This window comes from Crinia signifera, chromosome 4 (assembly GCF_055691185.1).
Source record: "Crinia signifera chromosome 4, ASM5569118v1, whole genome shotgun sequence".
In the NCBI taxonomy this organism is placed as follows: Eukaryota; Metazoa; Chordata; class Amphibia; order Anura; family Myobatrachidae; genus Crinia; species Crinia signifera.
The window spans coordinates 150711755-150736483 of record NC_139220.1 but is presented as its reverse complement, the minus strand read 5'-3'; the positions used below and the strand labels follow the sequence as shown (position 1 = coordinate 150736483).

The 24729-nt window shown below is 39.6% G+C and overlaps 1 protein-coding gene across 14 annotated transcripts in view; it reads right to left on the bottom strand.

The window, feature by feature from the left end:
- FOXP2 (forkhead box P2) overlaps nucleotides 1-24729 on the bottom strand; it is a 244793-nt gene that overhangs the window by 13483 nt on the left and 206581 nt on the right. For 12 of the 14 annotated variants that reach the window (XM_083182764.1, XM_083182762.1, XM_083182768.1 and 9 more), the window contains one exon: nucleotides 10521-10610. The exons of the other annotated variants lie outside the window; for them this stretch is intronic. In XM_083182764.1, the coding sequence (XP_083038890.1) occupies nucleotides 10521-10610 (90 nt within the window). The remainder of the gene's footprint in view (nucleotides 1-10520; nucleotides 10611-24729) is intronic. 14 annotated transcript variants of the gene reach the window in all.

Below are 24729 nucleotides of genomic sequence, written 5' to 3'. Positions count from 1 at the left end.
CTGGTTAAGAGTAAATAAAAAAAAAGTTATTCATGGAGCAAGTGACGCAAAGCATACTGGTAGGGTAAATTATTTCTCAGTGAATTTGCCTCTGTACGGTCCATTTAGGAGTTGAATTTACAGTAGATTATAAGCTTCATTGAGGCATAGACTGATGTAAAGGACTATATTCAATTGATGTTGAAATTGCCGTCTTGCTGAAAAAACGGCAGTTTTCGACATGAATAGGTCGGAAAGGGTTCCGGTCTATTCAATCCTAGCTGTTATTTTTTAGCAGGTCCAACCTGTCGAAAACCAGGTGGATTGACGGAATAGATGCTAATCAACCTACTTTTGACGGAAACATGTTTCGGGCCATGTTTCTGGCAATCTCAATCCAACATGAAAAGATGTCAAATTGAGTCAGGGAGGACGGCGCCGGGTGAGCAGCAGCAGCTTACAGGGCATCATCCTCCTGTCCGCTGCCTCCTTTACCCTCCCACCACCTCCCTTACCCAGCCGCCACACTCTCCTGTCTCATTGCCAGGCCGGGTGAGTGCAGCTCACCTGTCCCCATCCCGGCTCCTGCTGCCTCCTGCCACTGCGCTCACCTGGTCCCCACGTCAGCCGGGTGAGCATAATTTAGCGGCCAAATCCGACACCTGGATTTGGCAACTGCATTGAATAATGGATGACGGATCCTTTCCGTCAAAAGAATTTCAGAATGGATCTGGCATCCACTGAATATACCTCTTTATAGTTTATAAAGCCCAGTGAAATATGCTGACTCTTTATAAATAACACTTACAATTTCTGGAACATTAAAGACATTGCCAGCAACAATTAAAAGAGTATTTATTAAATAAGTAATGTTTTTCTACCTCTATAAAACGCACATACAAAAAACTAAAATACAATAGTGCACAAAATTGTATGCATATAGTCTAACCATGGGGTATCTATGAGTTCTATGATTCTAACAGTAACATCAGTAAAAAAAAATGTATACTGAAGGAAGTGTAAGGACAACGCTATTTCTGAGAAAGGATCATTGTTCTGAGGAAAATGGTAAAAAAAAAGCTGTAGATCTCTTGCAAATGTTATTTTACTTTAAGGAACGAGGAGATTAATTCTAAACAGATTTATATTGTTTTGCATGGTCTGTGTATATTATGTCCAGAGGTGTAATATGCAGGTTAGCAGTCAATATCTATATATACTACATTATTAAATAACCCTGTAAGACAATATATGATCTTGCAATAAGAATTCCTCAGTTACAGAGGAAAGAGAATATAAAACAAAGGAGCTTTTAAGAATATGCATGATGATAATGTATGTAGTCACACTTCTATAATCCTAGGCACATGCCTTTTTCCTGTATGACTGGGTTTTAAATCAAACAATGTAAACTTTTTAAAATATTATTTCAATCTGACAGCTGTTAGGGATCACAGGGTAAATGGATTCAGACAATTCTGACCTAGCCTCAGGCAGAAAAAAGAAAACATCAGAAAACTCACTAAAATGAAAAGTTTGTCAGATTTACTACTAGATTTAGAAAAATAAAGAATATAGCCATAACATGGATATCCAGGAAATGTTGTTCCCATGATGTCAGATGCAAAGGTATTTACTCAAATCCTGGGATTGAAGTCCTACATTATGCAGTATAAAATTACACCTCATAAATATCTGGCTACAATATGAAAACATTTCACAAAGTTTAGATTTCCAATAATTGCAACATATAGCGTTATGTGAAAATCTTAAATAAATGCAGAATAAGGCTAGTGTTTTTTGTAACAATTTCTAAAGTAGTTATAACTGCAGACATACGGCACTAAATGAAGGCATGTATGGCTGACATTTGTTACTGATCAGTTAGGCTTTATTTACAGAGAGATGTTCCGAAAATAAATGTGTGCACATAAACTATACAAAGTCTTCATTTATAGTTTTTGTTTTCTATAAACTAGTTGTAGATCACTATAAGGAAACATCTTAAGTAAAATATGATATGATGGCATGGGTATTTATACATCCCATAGGAGGCTGATGAATGTCAATAGCAGAAACAGCTGCAGCGCCGACCAAGGAGTGCAGGCGGGATCACAGACCACATATATAAATGCATCTTATTATGTATGTAATATATGTGCTGGTTCGATCCCCAGGGGAGCGCCAGGGCATCCCTGCAACCAACATAAGCGGTTACAGTGTTAAGCCCCCCCCCCCCCCACACACACACACACACCTAAAATGAGGCTTGAATGTACTGGTTTAAAATGATTCCTTGAGACACCCAATGAGATCGATCCAGCACATATGATAACATGCATGCATTTATTTGCTCTGTGATCCCCCTTGCTCCTTAGTCGGCGCTGCTGCCCAGTGACTGCAGCTGCCTCAGGTCAATAGTCACTATAGAACAGAATTGAGACATCATTTTGGGAACATACTAAGCAATTCATCTTATGACCCAATGTACACCCAATTCTTTATACCTGGCAGTCGTTCATCACATCATCCCTTCTGCTGTGCTGCACCATGGGATGATACATTGAACAACGCCAAGCATTGAATGATAGATCATTTCATTGTCTACTGCACCACACAGTACAGATGGAGCGCCTCTCAGCCAGCGCCGGGGCTCGCCAGATTGACCCAGCTAGCGAGATGGCACTCCATCTGACTGTGACGCGTGTCCCAGTTTCCGGGCAGCGGGGGATGCAAACCCTGCCCATTTCTGCTTCAGGGAGATGGGCAGGGTTAGGGTGGAGCAGGGAGGTGGGATTGGGCCGTGGGGACTGGCTGCGAAGCGGAGGAGAGCACTGTAGTAAGGGGACGCATACACATCTCGTGCACGAGCATCCCCTGGCAGGGTCTGGCGCTGGTGGCTGGCGATCTGACCGCCAGCCTCTGCAAGAATGAAGGGCGCTCCATCTGTATGTGCAGATGGCGCAATGCATTGTGCCGTTGTGCTGGGTGCATACATCGTTTAGTTTGTACCCAGCATAAGTTATCGCAGCACAATATATAAGAGTCAAGCCTTTAAAAAAATGCTCGACTGCAAGGAAATTATCATTTATGTTCCTGTCATGTACACCTGCCGCTTGTGCACATTACAATTCAGGGGCGATTATATATTTCTTAACATCTGCATTGGTAAAAAGATCATTTTATTAGTGAATTGCATTCTACAGAGTCTTTTGTTTCAAAGTTTGTAGGGGGCAGACAGGGGCCGGCAGCAGGGGAAAGCCCAGTGTTTTATGGGCATCCCCTTGAAAACGCTGGGCTTCCCCTGGGAACACAGGCGAGTTTATACCTGCTGGGGGCAGGTGGCTGACATCACATGATCCGCTCGCATGCAAATTAGAGGATTCGTGCTGCGGTAGGGATAGGCATTTGGTAGGGCGTGGGCGGCATTTACATGTTCGCTAGGGTTGCGAACATACACAGCCCATCGAACAGGTCTGAATCAGGCCCTATGTTGTTGGTGTTACTTTTGTCTTAAATACTGTAACATAACAATTTTTTTTAGAAAAAACCCCCCACAAAAGCCAAGAATTTACTATTTTCAAAGCTGGAGGCAACCTCAAGAAGTATATTTACACAAACATTGTTAAAACTAATTTGGTAACATTTATTAAGAAGGGACTGAATTTTAAAAGAGATTATATCCATAATTCACATTAGTCCATGCCCCAGTTGAGCTTACAGTCTATGGGCTCTTGTGAAATGTCAAGGCACAAATCTGTATATAAGCAGCACAGCACAGTGCTGAGGCATTTGACTGAGGCGGTGCACCTGTCAATCCGTAACGCCGGTGTCCTAAGGTGAGCTCAGGGAGCACACAAATAACCAATGGAGTAGAAGGGCAAAGTCAGTATGTTCACTTCCTTCACAAACATGTTCTGAAACTTAACAGATGCCACTGGAGAGCCATGATGTTTCCTGACTACAAGAGTGGTCTGTGGTAGTGGGATAGTTTTAACTGTCTGTAAGGGGCTTTTGGGGCAGAAGCACCTTCCTAACCACTGAGTTGAGTGGTCGCAGAAATTCAGATTGAGACAGTGTTCACCTTCACAGAAGACAATGTTTCTGCAATGTAGAAGCCACAGTTGAGGTGGTAAACATAGCTCAATTAGAAATGAAGATAGGCATCTAATTGACCAAAAGCTTGTTCTGAAAAAGGTTTATTCATGCGGTGTGCCCCATTAACTGACTCAAGGCCAGAAGGAGGCTCGGTTGACTTTATGCCGCAAAATGTTGGTTAGGATTGATAGAAGTCACTTAATTTCTGTCTGGGAGCTTAGCAGTAGCGATGAATCCTGGATTTAAAGTTTCGACCCCAAGACCCATCAACAATTTCAACTCCCACAGTCGGCCAAATGGACCACATTTGGAGGTTCACCACAACAGTTCTGACATGAATGCAGTGTGCCTCAAGCAGACATTGACTGTTTTTGAAATAAAGACTGGTCTTGTAGCTAGTGTACAACTCCTGCAGTAGCACATCATCACTGGGGACTAAAATGCTAACCAATGCCCACTGCAAGTGCTAGAAGCCATTTTATGGTGTCATCCAAGAACTTATACTTATGGTGCCTCTATTATGACAATGGACCTGACAACAATCTCTTGGATTGTCCAACAGGAGCTTGGTCATCCACCATGCAGTACAGACTAGGCTGTGACTTCTTTGCATTCCCACAAATTAAGTGAAAGGTTCATTTTAAATCACCAGAAGCCGCATTGGAGACCTTCATAAATCATGCAGAAGACATACTGTAGCTGCTTCAACTGCCCCAGAGGCTTCTTCAAGTGTTTGAGTGAATGCAACTATGCACAAACTCCTCCTTTTTGTAAATATAATACTTTATCTGCATCCATAAACTTATTGCACAGCCCTCATATTTATCTTTAGGAAAAATAATTACAAATATAAAAGCAAACATATGGAAGAGTTATTTTTATTTAAAAAAAAGAAATACAGAATAATACACCAGATAAAACACGTGGCTCATCTGACAGGTCTATATTTATTACTATCCTAAAATTCTCAAACTATATTTGATATTTTACTTTCCCAAGTAAGTTTAAGTTTCCAAGTAAGTTTAAACTCCCTTTACATATTAGTCTCTATTGTTACATTATTTCTCAAAATTCTAATTTATGTAATTCTGGAGAAATTTTGGTTGCTTCAGATTTGTTTGCACTCCAAACTGCATGCACAATTAAGTTAATAGAAAAGGTCTCCATTGAAACCATAAGAAACCTGACAACTATAGCATTTTATGATGTGTGCATAGCGTATCCGCCTACTTTAGCATAAATCATATAAACTTACATCATACTTGTGCTTATTATTTTTTTTACAGCAAATACATCTGCTATTAGCTATCAAGAAAATTAAAACAGAAACAACTCCCTGCCCCATGTACAAAAAAATAAACCATCAAACACACAAAAGTATAATATATACTACATCAAAAAAAGAAATTACAATCACCTTCTGCAAAACATTTGCAAACAGCTAGTCACAAGCAGTTTACTACTGCTTGAGACATCATAACCATCAGCTATTTCCACAGGCCCCCTACTACTTGCAAATAAAACATCTGTTTAAATTTTCAAACAGAGCAGTGAAGAGACAGATGCAATACGAAAAGAGGCATCCAATAAGAAAGTGTGGTTGTAATGTGTATAGGAAACAGATTGTAAGATGTTGCCTCAGTACAGAGAGAGTGGCAGGAAAGACCTGACTGAGCTGCACAAGGAGAACATATACAAAGGACACAGCCTACACAAAAGGGTTATTTCAAGAGCCTAGCCTGGTCCCTTGCTCACCCATTCACAAGTGAGTTCTGATAACAAACTTTAACTAGGTAATGATATAAGGGTTGATGAATTAAATAGTGAAAAGAGTGGAAAAGTGAACATCTGTAAACATTTCCCATAGCAACCAATCAGCTTTGACCTATCCTGACAATTGGTTGTTGTGGTCCACTTCTCCACTCTTTTCACTGACTGATACATGAAACACCTACACCTACAATTATTGATCCCTGGCAGGTTAATGAGAACTTTGTGTCTAATAATGAGAAATTATTCTCTTCGGGGTTTATATAATCATGATATAAGCAAAGAAGTCAACAGCAGGATAATGAGGTGTACATGGTTTGCCTTTCTGCAATACATACAGAATATGAATAAATAAATAAATTAAATATGGCTGACAAATGTGCAGGGTGACAGATTTGCGCTGCTTTGAAGAATAAGCATATTAATCTTTAGTTAAATATTAGTGTCTCATATGATCTATATAGTTAAGATACACCCACTTCATACCTACAGATGGAGTGGGTCTCTTCTTTGCAGGGGATGGCGATGGCAACGCCAGCCGCCATCCCCCGCCACCCGCCATCTGTATCTGCGAAAGGCGACATGCGCGCATGAGATGCGCGCGCGTCCCCTTTCGCACGGTTCCCCTGGGTCCCCGCTGGCTTGTCGGTGGTCACCCGGGGTCCCCACCGCCTCCCCGCACCCCTCCTAACCCTGTCCGTCTCCCTGAAGCGGAGACGGACCGGGTTCCCGTCGCCCGGAAACTGAGACGCGCGTGCGCGTGAGACGCATGCGCGATTCAGTCAGATGGACGCCGGGCTGCTGGGGGATCGCCAGCGGTGACGTTCTGGCAATTCGCCAGGAAGAGGGAGCCCGGCTCCATCTGTACACCCAAGTATGCATCTACAACAATAGCCAGTAGATCAAAGAGATAGGTTACTGCTTCTGTTGCCTAAACTGTTGCCTTAGTAAAAAAAACTGTCCTGTTTCTTTGTTTTGCCCCAGACCAAAAGTTGCTAGGCCTCTTGTGTCTATAATGTAAAACAAAATCCCTTTACCTTTTTTGCAACTAAATCCTCTTTGTTTTTTTGCCCAGCTATAGGTTACATCATATATTTACTCCTAGGTCTCTTTCCTCCTCAGTAGTAAATATTTTTTTCACCTACGTCTACCATGTTACATATCAATGTTTCAACTGCAAAATCATTTCCTTCGATACCAAGAAAAAAGGTAATCATGTTGAGAAAATGCATTCAATAACATAACAGACACAATAGTCAATTCAATCATAACTTATCAAGGTACCAGAATGATAAGTCTATGAAAATAATGTATAAAGTAAATACCAATACAGCCTCATTTAGGATGGCAGAACTAATTGAAGACTGATTAGAAAACAAGAATGGAAACTACAAAATTATCCAAATTGAAAACAAAGCAGTAAACCCATATGAAAGACAGACCCAACCAAATAAGTATTACCCCATATAGAATTGCCCAGGAAGCCAAGATATCGGCCTAAATTAAAGATACAAGGATGGGATGCTCTCAATTATTTACATTTCAGATTGCTGTAAATAAATTGATACCATCCCCCAGCTGACTATAATATAATTACCGCTGTTTCTCAACTCAGATATATCTCTATTTGGAGAACCTTATATGGGTAACACGAATTATACAGCTTTAACCCATATTTAATCTCAGATTTATCAAACACTGAATGGTATTAAAGGACTTTGCGTACAAAAAATACTTTAGTTTTCTTAAGACTGTAAGGCTGTATTGACTGTGAATGATGCTTTCCTTTTATCTGTATATTTTTCTGACACCTTAATTGCATTTAATATTGTGTACTGTAGGTATAAATGTGTGTTAATGATGGAAATATTTACATTTATTGATACATTTTTATAAATTTTTGTTAACTGTGATTTGTGTTAGGTGACAGGTTACAGCCAATATGCGCACAAAACTCTTACCTGTTTTGTCTTGTATATTTTTGAGTTTTGCAGTGTCCCTGTGTAGAGCACCATTTATATTTTTTCTTTGTCAGTATTTCTAATGGACTGCATTTGTATTAATGCGTATACCTATTTGTGCAAGTAATTGTTCTTTTTCTTCAAGGCAGTAATGTTATCAATAAAAATATTACATATGACTGGTGCAAGTACTGATCCTTTAAATGTATTCCAATAGGAACAACAAATAATGTTGTGTTAAAGAGACTTTAAACCCAGTTGCAAATACACCAATGTACCAAACCTGGACAAGATACATGTATGGTTCTTCTCCGTTAGTTATCCAGGCTAAAAATTAAATAATATATGTTTGGCATGGCATCCTACTGTAAATCTATTATACTTTCAACAGTATTACCATCTAAACAGTCTAAAGTTGCCAATGCTTTGGGATTTTTTATTCCCGTCTTCAAGATTACAAACATCACGTTTGTAAGCCTAAAGATGGGAATAAATCACCCTGAAACATTGCTAGACCACAGTGTCTGCTTGATTTTTTTGAAGATCATTATAAAGTCTGGAGAGTGCAGCACTATAGGGGAGTAATATATATATATATACACACAAAATTGAAAACAGGCGCTTCATAGTGCAATATCTTTGCAAAACTTTTCTTTAATAGTTGCACATAAAAACAGATAGAGGAATGGGTCACGTACCACAGTCGGCGGTACACAGACCGCAGGTAGACAGTGTGAGAAATAAACGTTGGAGCCGGTTAAACTCACATCCAAACTCCTTCGTTCTCAGTGACGATGCTAGGCCATGCCCCTTTCGTCATCAACTTCTGATGATGAAGTCGATAACAAAATGCATCGGACGTGGCTTACATTCATGGTGTATTGACGTACTTGTCCATCCAATCCAGCATAGAGCATCCTACCCCCGGTGCGACAACTAAGAACAGCCCGGCCTGAACGCCGTTTGTAGCGGTGTCCTTTCCGATGTGCCCTGTCATGTGACCCGTGGTTATATGATGCATACCATCTTGCTGGCAAGCTGAATGTTCCTTTTCTCAATGTATGTGAGCATATGTTACTGAGTAAACTTTGTTACTTTTATTATAGTCATTTGGTGCGCTTTTCATTTCTTCTTTTGCAATATATATATATATGAACAGTCATGGGTTGGATAAACGTCTGAAGTTCCTAATGTAGTGACATCATTAATTTAAATTTACATACTGCGCTATTGATTTATTGACGAAAACATCGATGGTTGATTTCTATGTGTTGGTCCCCTATCCTGCAGGTGTATACCTTTTTAAAGAAAACTTCTTAAAAAACTTTTCATATAAAATTTATGTGCTTTATGAATTGCTTGTATTTTTTAAATTTTTTACTTTGTATACAAAAATAATGTTTTTGCACTAATGAATTGTACTAAGTACATCGTCATGCACTTTTATGCAGTTACCCTTGGAAGCGCCTGCTTGCCTGTGTTATTCAGGTGTGCTGACGTGATAGGGTTAACGCCCAGGTGCTTTGTTAATTGGTGAAGGTGTGTCTTATGTCTTTTATAAACCACTTGTGTATTCAGTATGTTTGTTCCCTGACGACGAGAGGACATCTCGAAACATGTCGGAATAAAGCTGTTGTGTTTATTCACCTAAAGAAAAGTCTCGTGAGTGCCGCTTCATTCTTCAGCTGCTATATTGAACTTTATGTACTAAGAAGGCACCTGAGCATAAGCATTGGTGATTGATTCGAGGAGTGCCGGTACGTTTGAACTGTATATATATATATATATATATATATATATATATATATATATATATATATATATATATATATATGTTTTTTCTTTTTTGTAGTGTAAATTCTAAGTATATCCTACTGTCTCAGGCATCTAATGTTTTAAGATGCTTGTTATCTATGATCTTGCCTACATGCGAATTGTGCATTTTCTGTATCTAAACCCAATAAAGGCATTTTTCCCTAAATACCTAAAAAGGGGGTCAATGTAGCAGCCTTCAGGTTGCAGGCAACTACAAGTTTTCACCAAATTAGTTGCTAAAATTGAAATTGGCCATAATTTCAAAAGCTTAACCAATGTGGTTTAAAGATAATGGCTAAACTGCCCAAAAGCTGGATACAGAGTTATAAGAATGAATCCTAATGCTGAGTCCCCGGTTCACCACAGACACTGGCAGTACATATATTTCATAAAACTTCACATGTATTTTTATATATGCTTAGTGGCCCCCCCTGCACTATGCAGTTGGCGCTGCAGCTGCCTTTGCCCTCTTAATTACTGATTATTCCATCTGTCTCCATCGAAACTTATAATACTGTATGTGATTTTATTCCTCCCTGCTCCTAAATCAGTCCCATTTCTTTGTTATTTTAACAATTTCAAATAATCCTGGATAAAAAAAGTTATTGAACATCTATTTTTTATTCTAAAAGTCATGCATATACCATATACAACTGGGATCAAATTCCAATTTAGCACCACTCACGGTTCTACTACAATGATCTAAAACATTGAGTACATAACATTTAAAATATTTTTTTGTGTGCTGTACTGTAGAAGCAGTTGGGATCTTTTAATGCTCAAACAAATTTGTATTTTTTGTGCATGCAATATTATATATTGTAAAGCCCCTATTCATTTGCTACTACCAATAATTCCCTCCTACCCCATAATCACATTAAAGCATAATAAGCTCACCGTTGTAGGCACTGGAACAATCTCAAAGTGGAATGACAGGGGACTGGAATGATCCTTTTGTCAAGAGGAGTGACAAGGAACTTGAATGATCTGAAAGTGCAACAACAGGGGACTGGAACAATGTAAAAGGAAAAGATACAGCAATAGCTATGACCCAAACTAAGAAGAGTAAGAAATATTGAAAGCCAAAAGACAGAAAGAAAAATTGAAATGACTCTTAACAGACAAAACATGGATCAGAAGGTAGTATCAAAACATTAGAAAAAACACATTTAAAAGTATGCAAGAAAGGACACATGCAATGAATGACTTTCATAATATGTTCCAATAGTAATGCTAAAAAGTGACTATAGATCACAGCTATATACTAACAATGTCACATGCTACAATAATAAGGACAATGATATATGCAATAATTTGCAATATAAAACATTAATTAAATGAAGTTACACATGTGAACTGGATTAAATGAGTATCAGTAGCCTGGTTTGTAAAAAAATAAGATATGTTATTGTTATTTCCTCCCACTGATTCTCATGAATTGATAAAAGCACCGAGAACTTACAGTTATTTAGCTTTAAAAACTGTACAGAGATGGGGGGAGGGAATGACTTCTAATGAGGCAGCAGGTGTGAAGCAAACAGGGTACCTGATTGTACGGATTCAGTATTGAATCCCGGCGGTCAGGATCCCGGCGTTCAGAATCCCGACGCCGGAATCCCGACAGCCGAAATGCCGACAAGGGGGAGACGTGGATCGCCCCCCCTTGCGGGCTCGCTGCGCTCGCCACGCAGCGGGCCCGGTGCCTCGCTACGCTCGGCACACTAATTTATTCTCCCTCCAGGGGTGTCGTGGACACCCACGGAGGGAGAAAGTGTCGGCATTTTGGCGGTTGGGATTCCGGCGTCGGGATTCTGAACGCCGGGATCCCGACCGCCGGGATTGTAACTGCATCCCGATTGTACAGGTGCTGTAACCACTCAATCAAGTGCCACATTCACTGTACATCTAACATACTGGTCAAATGAATGACCTGAGCAGATTCAATTCTCCATTACTGTGTGTAACCTTAACACAGTTCTGAAATGGCGTGATCAGATGGCTGTTATCAGTAGCAGTATAGATCCCAGGGAAGGAAACTCACAAATCACAGTGGAGTTTGTTACTCTTAAGAATTATCTATAACTTCATAATTTCCATTACCTGGTGATGTTGTTAAATGTTAAACAGTTTATGCTTATGATTTTAGACTAGTATAATGTTAAAAAAAATCACTAACATCAATTTCACTAATTAAGCAAGACAGTGAAGGAATAATGAATACTATTAATTTCATCACATGTATAATTAATAATGTTCCGGAATATTTTAGAATAACATATTTCTATAAGGCATCACATTTTTACATAGTTTACAAGGAAACATGCAAATAATGATCAACACCATTAACACCAATACTCATTCAGAAAGTGTATGGTTTAAAATGATATTCATACATAACTATTTTTTATTTCCTGATCACACATGTTCTGAAATGAAACGTGAAGGAACATTACAATCAGCTAATTTATCTTATCTTAGAGCCGCCTGCAGCCAAGATATTCTATGAGGAGCATACTGATCAAATGATAGGCATTGACCTGTCCATCTCTCACCCACTGCTGCCCCTAGTAACAGGACAACACTACTTAATGTGTTTAAGTTTTAATAGTTTATATTAGGGATGTGCAGATCCGGCTTTACCTGGATCTCAAAATGGGATCTTATTGGCTATCCAGCTGTCACATTTTTTGGAGCCAAACCATGTGACAGCCAAAAAGATCCTGTTTGAGATCCGGGTAAATCCGAACCTGCACTTCCCTAGTTTATATTGAGTTAACTTGTGTTTAATTTTTAAATGTATCTTTCGTTAATTCTTATTATCAATTTTTTTGTTTAATTGAGTCTGAAGGTGTAGGGAGGGGTGATTGTAAGAATCAAAGGGGAAGATATATGAAGCAGTAAAAAAAGTACAGAATTGAACAAGTGGAGGAGTTTTCCATAGCAACCAATGAGCCGCAACACATACATTTACATAATGCACTTGTTTAATGTTATTTTATAGCAGATTGGTTGCCACTGTCTCTCTTCACTTTTACGGCTTAATACCCAGGGTTGGATAAAAGCAGAGGCAAAAGGGGTCAGTACCCCTGGGCTCCCCTCTAGCTAGGTGCCCCCTGTGTTTGGCATGATTTTTTTTATTTTGTTTTTAGCTAAAGGTTTTGTGCATGGGAGTGGGGTAGTGCTGCACCTTCACCTATCTGCCAATGTGACAATGACTAATGGTGCTGAGCATGGGGTGCCAAGGCACACTGACTGCACAAGTGTGCAGTGCATTACTGGGAGTTGACAAAGCCCCACTTAGGACAAGAGGGCAGAAGCTGAGAAGTTTGTGCTGAGCTCTGATTGGTAGAGCTCATTACATGCTTCTCAGGACCATGAAGGACAGCAGCAGCCGCAGCCTAGTCATGGGAGGGTTTTAACCAGAGGCAGCACTGGGACAGTGAGGTCGCCTACAGTCCTACAGAGTAAGGTGCAGAGGGACAAACACAGGCTTTTCATGTGGTATGTGTGTGTGTGTGTGTGTGTGTATATATATATATATATATATATATATATATATATACATACACATTGAATGGCACTCCATGTGACAGTGTATAATGACCGGGGTGCACACTCGGGGGTAGAGATAGATGCAGAGAGTAGTGGCACACACTCGGATTTGCACAAATACAGTCAGGCTACAGCAGTAGAATCCAACGTTTCGGAGTTTAATCCGTTTTCATGGAGTTCTCTCCTTGAAAACGGATTAAACTCCGACACGTTGGATTCTACTGCTGTAGCCTGACTGTAATTGTGCAAATCCGAGTGTGTGCCACTACTCTCTGCATCTATATATATATATATATGGGAGAAAAAATACCCAGCGCAAAAAGTCCAACAGTCTTAGTATCAGGAATTTCAAAAACAGATGAAAGAACTGTTCTGTAGAAATTCTGATAAGAATTCCAACTATTTGGACTAATTGTGTATTGGCTAAGTGGTACTCACTTTAGCGCACTCCCCTTTTGTATATATATCAATATATATATATATATATATATATATATAAATCTCTTCCCTGCAGTTACCCATTGACCAAGTTTATACTGCCTTTACTCTATGTTTTGACAGTATATTATTCTCCCATGCAGTTTGTGGCCAGTAATGACAAGTGCAAGTGGGGGGCCCCCTGTCTAAAGTACCTTGGGCCCCCTGAAAGCTTAATATGGCACTACTTCTACCCCAAAGAACTTTGGGTAACTGTTATGTCACTGAAATATTAAATTGTAATACAATGTACCTAGAGTAATATATAAGAATCATATCACAAGGTATGAATGGCTAGCGACAAAGCCATATAAAAATATGACCAAAAAGGTTGTCTTGTCAAAGAGTATAAACTCTGAGTTACAGCCTTTCAGAACTATGGTGATTATTCTAGCTTAAGTAAATATGTTTATACTATAGAGGTCTATGGCAAACTTATTTTATAATGTAAGTATATGTGCTTATCTACCCGATGAATTCATATTTTGTGAATGTGCTAAAATGAGTATGAAAAGAGACATTTGACAGTAGAGGTCATGTAATTGTATCTTTCTAGTCTCTGTGATGGTGGGCAGTGCTGAGGGTAGGTTTAGTATAAAGTAGCAGTAGCAGTCATCTAAGACACAACAATTGGTTACGCCCAATCTAGTCCAACAGAAAAAGAAAAAGCAACATCACAATTAACCTTTGAAATGCTTGTAGAGGCAACACAAGCAAGACGCTACTCAAAGTTTTAGAAAATCTCCCGGAATTGATGAAAGTCTTGCCTGTCATTGAAATATTTTTAGAATTCATAATTATATATTTTGGGAAAGCAAGAAATATTGTTCTATTCTTAAGATGTGGTTTTTCAGCTGTTCTTGAGCACAGAGTGAAATGTTTCATGTCAGAGGGTGCAGGTAGTTGTGTTTCAAATCAAAATTGTAAAAATAAACGAAAACTTTGCAAGCCCTTTATATAACATGGATTATATAACATGCACTTCTACTTTAGTTAACTGAATCAATTGCAGATTATCAGATTATAGTTATTTGTTGTCGATACATTTAAACATGCTTAGCATTTGGTTATTCAAATTGTGCACTAAATGCAATGTAACAAGCTTTAGTCAAAAACATGCGTATAAATGCAGTACATTCACAACCAGCATTATTGTCAAAGGGGCTTGTTAACTACACACTCAACAGCCTCAATGTCACTAAATTATGATTATAAATATTTTAACCAGCAGTGATTTTTAAATCCGTATGAAAAAATAGATATCAGTAACTAATAGAACTTGACCTAATGGGTGGTGTATGTTGTTCCCACATTGGTGATAGCCTCACCACCTGCTTCTTTGTCGTAACCTGGCCAAACTTGAGAAGCTTTACCATTCAAGGTTTAGTACATAGGGGTCAGTGTATAGTCCACATTGATAATAATGAAATTAGCTATCTGTAGCTATTATTATATAACCACAAACAATAAAAATATGCAAAAACATGATTTCTGCTCCGTGTATAGACTCAGTCACACACAATATACAAGTGTCATGTATCAAATCAGCGTAGTCTTCTAGTGCATACTAAACTCATTGCATTATGACTTAAGGTGCATCTTCAGCAAAAAATGGTACAATGATGGCACAATAGATTGGACATGGTGGCTCACTCATGCCAGGGATTTCCTGCTGCCTGACTTATTCAGGCTGTAAGCAACTGTAGTTTGTATTCAGTCAATGAAGGGGAATTCCATTTTAAACATTTAGAAGATTTTGCCTTAGAAATAGATGCACTTAACTTTTCATATGCTATATATTTGAGGAAAAGTAAGGTGCAGTTCATTTAGAAAATGTATACTATTTGGCAGCAGTAGCGCCATGTACAATTTAGTTTAAGAATGCTCATTTGGGTAACTTTGCTGAATTCACACAACTGCATAAGCAATCTGTATGAAATGCTAAACTGAACTGTAAGGAATAGCTCTTAATAAATGCAACAACAATTAATTGTGATTGCCAAAGGCAATGAGGTTTATCTTTGCCTTAGGTTATGCAGTGCAAATGTTAAGACTGTGCAATTTGTCATTTTTATTTCAATCGTCTCAAGTACGGTTCAGAGGACTATATCAAATGTCCTTGATCTCAGATCCGCACTGAAATAATAACTGTGGATTCAGACATACAATTATAAAAGATTATTAAGCATGGCGGTAGTGTGATCCACTATCCAGTAGCTAACATACTTACTGTAACTTTTAGCTTTTTCCCAAAACTGAGATTATCTGGTCTGTAGGATAATATTTAACGTGAATCATTTTAAATCTGAGACATGGACAACTAGACCACAAATGTTCAGCATGTATTTTACATTTTTGCATTAAGTATGTATGTATACTATTTTTAGCTATACATATCATATACTTTTATGCTATGTCCTTTTAGAGTTGCTATGTTGCTAATAATGACTACATGCTATATGATTTGCAAGTGACTTGCATCTCATTACTAATTAGGTTCATTTTCAGATGTGCATTAATTTAGCCTTCAAAACTTGTTGAGCAAGGTCTTAGCCACCATTTGCATGAGTGCATTTTTGTATGCTGTGATAATGTTTATCACTCCAAAACTACAGTATGTCTCTATAAGCAGAACATTTAAAATAAAAAAAACAATAAAACAGTAAATACCAAAAATGAAAATACATAATGGAAGTATAATCTTTTATTGTGAATGTACTTGTGACATTACTGCTGCTCCCAAAATTACCAGATATTCTTTCCAACCAGTCAGATTGGAAAGATAATCAGAGGCCTACAGTATTTCACACGCTCTGGTTTCTCCCGGATGGCAAAAAGCCACTGAAAAGGCAGGCAGCCAGCCACATCCCTTCAAACTTTCTCATACTTACCTGCATATTACATACCAATGAGGTGGACTCTGATTGGGAATGGTAAAGTGTGCCCAATGCATGGTGTGTGAAGCGAACCATGTGAGGGAATGGGGTATATTAATTGGGAGTACGCATGATCCAGTGTCAACATTGGCACTAAAAAAATTGTACAATTCATGTTGACCTTTTGTGTCAACCCTTTTCCAGTGCCGGCCTTTTGTTGCCCTATTACCCCACATCCCTTCATTATGTTTACTTGGCTGTGAATTACAATCAATAATTATTTCAATATTTGCTGTACACTTAAGAACTGAATAAATAGATCTTAAAGGTCAAAAACATATGGAGCTATTTTATTAGAAAGCTTTTTTAAAAAAATGCCTTTGACAATTTGTATTAAAATATTGGATATGTCTAAGCTATGAAGCATTGTACAAGCATATATGCCACATGGACTTCTTTCCATGTGAATTAGGTACAATTATATCATTGCTCTTTTTTGTTAAAAAAAAAATGTGACAGACAAAATTATTTACATCAAATTATTGTGCTTTTTAAGGAAGTATGTTTTAAAATTGATTAAAATGTGCCATGCATCTGCATTCATGTTGGAACAAAGTGTAAATTTCTAGGAGAGAGGAACACTTAATAATGCAGTAAATAAATGTTCTTTACCACATTATGGTTATGGTAGTGGGCACTGTCTTTAGGGTCCAATTCCTGTTAAAAATTCTTGCATAGCACAAATAATGGTTTACTTACTAAGTGTAATAAACATAACCACACACTCCTAAGTTTACTGTTACTGTTTAAAAAAATGTGTCATAAAGCAAAAATGCTGGTGGAATTTCAGCTAAGTTTTAATTACCTCCCTTAAGGTGCCAACACACACAGTAAGCTTTTTTAAACAATATGGCTGTTTCCAAGCAATCGGAAAGACCAATTATATAAAAACACTGTGTATGGGCATGATGACGATCTGATCTGAGTGCCCGCGGGTCATTCATCAAGCCTGCTGATCCCTTCAGTAGTCCGTAACATGAACAACCCATCATGCAGGATCATGGCCATATCGTTCATGTGCAGGCATGAAGAGCAATGTTGCCATGCCCCACACCACCCCCCCCCCCCCTCCCTATGCTGCACCATGCCCTGTCATTGCACCTTCTCATCCCTGCCACTGGCAGACAGCGAGAAAGGTCGGCGACAGGCAGGAGATTTCAAATGAATAAGGCGGCTACTCTGGCTGAGAGAGCAACCAATCAGATTCTACTTATTATTTATTTAGCACCTTCTAGAAGATAATAGATCAAATCTGCTTGTTTGCTATGGAAACATCCCATCTTCAATAGAACTTTATTTTTGTAAGTTTCCCGCTATGAGATATTGATAGACACTTCATAATGCGTAAAGGTGTTCAATTTACATGACATACTTATTATGCGTTAGTTAACTTTTGTGTACTGTACTAATGGTCTGCAATTCTGTTGTATTTATATGTTTACATTTATGCAGCACCTTATAAATGAAGGATAATAATAGTTAATGGAGGGTCCTATTAAATCAGAGCTATTGCAATTATGAGATGACTTTGTATACAAGCAGACATTTGTCACCCGACATTCAGATTTACAGGAATGCCAACTGTTTCTGGCAACACACGGTCAGCAGGCGTTTTTTCAGATATTGTTGGATATGATCTAGCATGCTTAACCACTATTACTTAGGGAGGCTTTTAAAACTCCTTGAGTAGTAATTTTCAAAGTAATAAAATAATGCTTGAATAAGCTTGTCCATTTACATTTACATTGCTACCTCAATGAGACTACACATTACTGTAAGAAATAATAAGCAGTGCAGCTCAGTAAACTGTTGGTGGTGTTGTTTAGCACTGCAGTCTTTCACAATTTAGTAAACTGACACCTTAACGGTAACAATTATTACTGGAAGAAGCTTTTCTAAAACAATACCGAGTTCTGAGACACACTGTATAATTCTATCACAATAAATGTGAATGAAGGAGCTAGAACAGGGCACTTATATTAAGCTTGGATATACATGGATGTGCATATGTTTCAGAAAAATGTTTTGGCTAATGTAAGAATGCCCATGTTCTGCACCTGATGGCACTCAGAATTCTACAATGTGCTTTAGTTAATTATCATCTATATTAAGGCTTACTGATGTTTTATCAACCATTCTATTTCTTAATCCATACATTTTCCTGCTTAGTATTTAAAAGGTGACCCATCTAATATGGAGTGTACTGTATTTTCTGATGCCTGAAACAACTAAGGATTAATGTTTATTTTTTTATTTTTAATGAAACATGTTTTGATGCATTGGAGTGCATTATTTATTAGGCCTCACATATTAAAGAGCTTCTCAAAAGGCACAAGTCATATACAAGTCACTGGCTTACTAACCATGCAGACATCCACTACAATAAAGGACTGGCAACAGTCACAGGTCAAAATGTAGTTTTATACATCCCCAACCGGCCTTCCACCTCATAGGTTGATGAGAAGTACAAAAGCAGGTCATGGTTTTGTCATTGGCTCTGTTAGTGCTATCGGACAAGCTTACCTTGCTTACATTGGGGGTTATTCAGACCTGATTGCTGTGGTGAGATTTAGCAGCACCCTGAGATCACCTGGCGATTCGCTGCAAATCCATTAGTAAACCACTCACCATTGAATGATTTTTCCAGTGTGTGCAGTCTGTGTGTAGCCCATAACTTACTGGGCGGCTGCAATAGAAGAAATCGGATCAAAGCCCATAGATGACTTCACAAAACTTCCCTTCAAATGTCTGGGCACACCTGTGGTTGTCCCACAAACGGCAGCATCCTGTCAGACAACTTGCGTATGGCCAGCAATAAAAAAGTAGCAGAATTTTATCACATAATTGCCTCACGCATTCAAGATACAGTCCATTAGCATGTGCAATCTATCGATAATCACTCACGCTGGTGCAATCAGGTCTGAATAACCCCCATAGCAGCATCTATTGTATGCTGTTTTTTCCCTTCCTAGAAACACTGCTTATCTCTAACTGGCATTGCAGTTTAAATAATCACTATGCTTTTACTACTTCTTATACAGTACTGTATGTCTGGAAGTAGGTGTCCCAGTAGCCAGAGACTATAAATGACTATGTGCTTACTGCTTGTTATTGTATTAGTTCACAAAGACGATTAATAACTGGTTTACTCTTTATAATAATAAAAAATCATACCTAAGCAATATCAGAGTTGCCATTAATGCATTTTTAAATGCTAGGAATACTGAAATACTAGATTTATACAAAGAGGTGATTAAAGGGTTACATAAATGTTGGTGGCATGGCATGTTTTATATAATCAGAATATATTTGTATTGTATAAAGACATCGATGTACATTGCACCAAGTAATCTTACCATAGATCTTCCAGGAGCACTATAGGCTGGCAAAAATGAGGGGTAGCATTGATGGGGAGTCATCGCAATCGCTGGGAGGGCATGGTCTCAAGAACCGTTCCCCATTTTTATCACTCTGTGGGTCCCAGAGATGTGGGCTGATGCATGAAATGGTACAATGCAGCACCCAGCTCCTTTCACTGAACAGAAGTCTGTATTTTGGCACCACCCAGTGGCCGACCTTACCTATGGGATGCTAGACTGCAGCCCCACCAGTAAAATCAACCACTGTGGAAGTGAGCCAGATGCAGTCCATGAGATTGCACTGGCTGCACTGTGACTGGCAGTGACTTCCTATTGGAAGTCCTGTCTGTCAGTCACAGACTCCACAGACAGTCCCATTGGGAGATGTACCCTCCCTTTGGCTTCCTATAACATGCACTGGTCCCGGCACCAGTCTGCTTCATTATGCAGGGACCCAGGCAGTAGCGGGGGCTCTCCTCTGGCAGACCAGGCAACGGCAGCCCCATACTGATTACAGGTAGAAGCCACCACTGGGGCCACCTCTCTGTGGGTGACACCCAGATGCAGCCTGCACCCCACTTGTGATGCCACTGCAATCAGTGCATGCTCTAATCTGTAATTCTGAAAATGCGGTACATTTACACATTAGTTACCCTAGCACCACTGCCCAGGAGTACTAAGTGTGTTTAGTGCTAGTTAGGACTGAACCAGACCTCTCAATGTGTCTAGGTCCAATCATTTGTTCAGGGCTTTCCATTTGAAGATCAGACTAGTCCAAATCAAATCGAAAAGACCTCGAACGGTTTTTAGACAACTGGTTTTCAGACGCCCATCAAAATCGAAAACAAAAGTAGACTGTGCAGGAGAAGACTGTATAGTACAGATCTGTACTATATAATCAAAATTGAATGCTATAAGCAAAAAAACACACTGGTGATGAGCATATAATCCCTGGCAACGAGCATGTAACCCTTAGCAATGGGCATATAACCCTTGACAATGGGCAAGAAACTATTGGCAATGAGCATGTAACCCCTGGAGACAAGGTAAAAAAACATAAATGTTGGAGGGGGGCACTAGAGACATTTTTGTAATAATTACATTGCTCATACACACTTTAGATGTTGGAGCACACTATTTTTTTTTTTAGGCTGGGAACACACTGTAACAAAGGATAGGCTAAAGTCTGGTCAATACGCTGACAGATTGCTATGATACGTATGCTACATAGCACACATTTTTGCCTACCGACCAACCAATATTTGCCTACCGACCAACCAGTAGTATTATTTATTTATTAATTAATAGTTTCTTATATAGTGCTTTACAGAGAATATTTGAACATTCACATCAGTCCCTGCCCCAGTGGAGCTTACAATCTATATTCCCTACCACTTGTACAGGCACACACAGAGAGATTCTAGGGTTAATTTGTTGTGAGCCAATTAACCTACCAATATATTTTTTGGATTGCAGTAGGAAACCGGAGTACCCAGAGGAAACCCACGTAAGTAGGGGGAGAATATAAAAACTCCACACAGTTAGCGACATTGTGGAAATCGAACCCATGACTTCAGTGCTGTGAGGCAGTAATGCTAACCATTACACCATCTGTACTGCCCCAAGAAGTGATGTAATTGTCGGTTTTCATGTGGCTGGCATATGTGTCAGTCCAAAGGTTGTGATACAGATGTAGCAACGCTCAATGTGGCTACAAAGCAGCCGATAGTGCCTGTTTATCGTGGCTAGTCAAACCCATTAATCAGGCTGGGCTGCACAGGGCTGATAGCTTATACATTTTCAGTGGAGGTGTGACAATGATGCACATGTGTCACATGTCACATGCATGGTGCACCTGGTATAGTGGCATCAGCTGTGCTGCACGACCAGTGTGATATGTATTAATGATGCTATTCACATACATATTAGGTTAACACACCCACTGATGAACTTTACAATATATTGTTCACCGGCTGTACAAACAATGGGTGACATTTAATAGGAGTTGATTTGTGGTTTTTGGCGAAATCCCATTTTCGCATATTTAATGAGATGCGAAAAACGGCAAAAATCGCAGATTTTGCTGTGAAATCACACTTTTAGAAAGTGCGATTTTAACTCGCACCGGAACTCGCATCCAGATGTTTTCCCATTGAAAAGTGTACAAATTGCATATTTAATGAGATGCGAATGTGCAAAATGAGTCTTAAATTCTCCAAAAAATCAGACCAGGTTCTGATATGCGAGTTGGCCAGAACCCTGCACAGATCATTGAGTGTTAAAGTGTTTTTTTGGGGAAAAAAATTGCTTGGGGTCCCCCCTCCTGAGCATAACCAGCCCAAGGCTCATTGAGCCGGACCTGGTTCCAAAAATACAGGGCAAAAAGCGTAGGGGTCCCCCGTATTTCTGAAACCAGCCCCGGACTCTTGGACCGGTCCTGGTTCCAAAAATACGAGGGACAAAAAATCTGGGGGTCCCCCGTATTTTGAAACCAGCACCAGGCTCCAACAGCCCGCAGTGTCATGCCACAGCCGGAGGACACTTTTTACATAAGGTCCCCCAGCCCAAACATGAGCACCGTGGCTGGTCAGCCTTGGACGGGGTACCTGGAGGAGTGGGGACCCCCCCAGGCTTCACCCGTCCAGGGCTGAAGCCCAGGGCTGTCACCGGCGTCCCTGGCCAGTGGACGCAGCCTGAGGGTTAAATCTTTCAATCCTAACATTGCTTTATACATGAGAACTACAAGTGCCAGCAAACCTCCCCCGCAGGCTGCGGGCTGTTGGAGCCCGGTGCTGGCTTCAAAATACGGGGGACCCCCAGATTTTTGTCCCCCGTATTTTTGGAACCAGGACCGGTCCAAAAGTCCGGGGCTGGTTTCAGAAATACGGGGGACCCCTACGCTTTTTGTCTCCCGTATTTTTGGAACCAGTTCCGGCTCAATGAGCCCGGGGCTGGTTATGCGCAGGAGGGGGGAACCCATGCAATTTTTTTTTTACAAACACAAAATCGCACATTTCCTCAAATTCGCACATTTTCATGCCTAAAAATCGTAAATTTTCATGCCGAAAATTTGCACATTATCGCACTAAATCGCACTTTTCTTGCCAGAACACGCACCTCATTAAATATGCGAATCCGCGGCAAAAATGCGATTTAAAAAAATTGCGATAATGGGCGAAAAACGGAAGTGAGAAAAACTCTCATTCCATTAAATGTCATCCCGGATGTTACATAATGTGTACCCCGCGTTAGTGTCATCTCCCTTTACAAGAAACCTTTCTAGAAACCACTGTAGTACAATAGTGCAAAGCCGAACTGGCCATCTGGCACTTCTGGCAAATGCCAGAAGGGCCGATAGCCAGGTGGGCCGAAGTTGACCTGTGCGAGCGGCTTCATTTGCATAATTGCATAATGACACGGCCTCCAGTCTGAGCGGCGTGGAAGGGGGGAGTGCTGAGCCATGCTGCTCCGGAAACCCAACTCAGTAGGAGAAGGAGATGGGGCTTGTTGTAGTGTCAGGCAATGCCCCCACCTCCTGCAGCCCGTCCAGCTCTCCACTTCCCCCAGCCCTCTGTGTCCTTCTGACTGTCACTGGACTGATGTCTCATAGGTGAGAGGGGGGCAGGTCCAGTGTTTGAGGCAGTGTGTATTGTGTGTGCATATATGAGGCTATGTTTCTGTGCATATGGGGCTTTTTTGCATATTTGGACTAATATGAACATATGTGGCTGTGTACAAATAGCCATGATGTGTAATTGGCATTATGGTGTGTTTCATAATGTGTAATGCCTCCTTTTTGATGCCACAGCTCATTTTCCATGAGACCATGCCCCCGCTTCGGCACGCAAGGGTCCCGACTGCTGCAGGTGGGCCTGTGTGCTCAAAATGCCAGGGCCGATATCTGGTCCCAGTCCGGCCCTGCAATAGTGTTACTATTATATTCATTTATTTTAGAACATCAATGTGATAAAAATAGCTTACAATGATACAGAGGGGATAGCTGTTACGCTTGTACTATTTATATGAGTGCAAGATTGCACATTGTCAGTTTTTGCTCTTTATTGTTAAAATAAATGGCTGTGTGGTATAACTTTATTTGTTTCACTCTATAGATTCTTGATTTCATTCTTTAGACTAATTAAGTAAATGAACCAAGCAATATATCCAAGTGAGACCTAACTGCTGTACAAGGCTCACTGAGCGCACACTTTATTGTTAATCAATACAACAGGTAGAAAAACATTAACTTATTAATTACGCACCATTATACTAATTAAAATCTTAAACTGTATTTACCAGGGATCTCAGATAACCATGTGAGCAGAATTAACTAGATTTTGCATGATAAGAATAAAGAGGAGAATTATTTGTTGTAAGAGTACATATTTCAGGCATTTGGATAACTGCAAATTGTCATTATTCATAAACCCCAAAAGGACCTTCTTTTGCTCAAACCAGCTTAGACTACATTTTACAAGAACCTATTGGAAAAAACATGACCTATGTGGAGATCTAATCACCTGGATCCAGAACACTAACTAGTTAGCTTTTGGAGTACAAGCATAGGAGTTGTACCTCAAGCGGTGACCAGCATGACAATTTTCCATATCTAATGGACAGATTTTTGTCTCCCTAGGACACTTATGATCAATATGTTTGTGACACAGTCCAAGCCAAATAGGAATGAGACAAGCATCCAGTGCATTCTTTGCAATCCTTCATGTGGGGTTTCATTCCATTATTTCATGTGATGTAATCATGTGTCAATTGTGTTTTAACTGT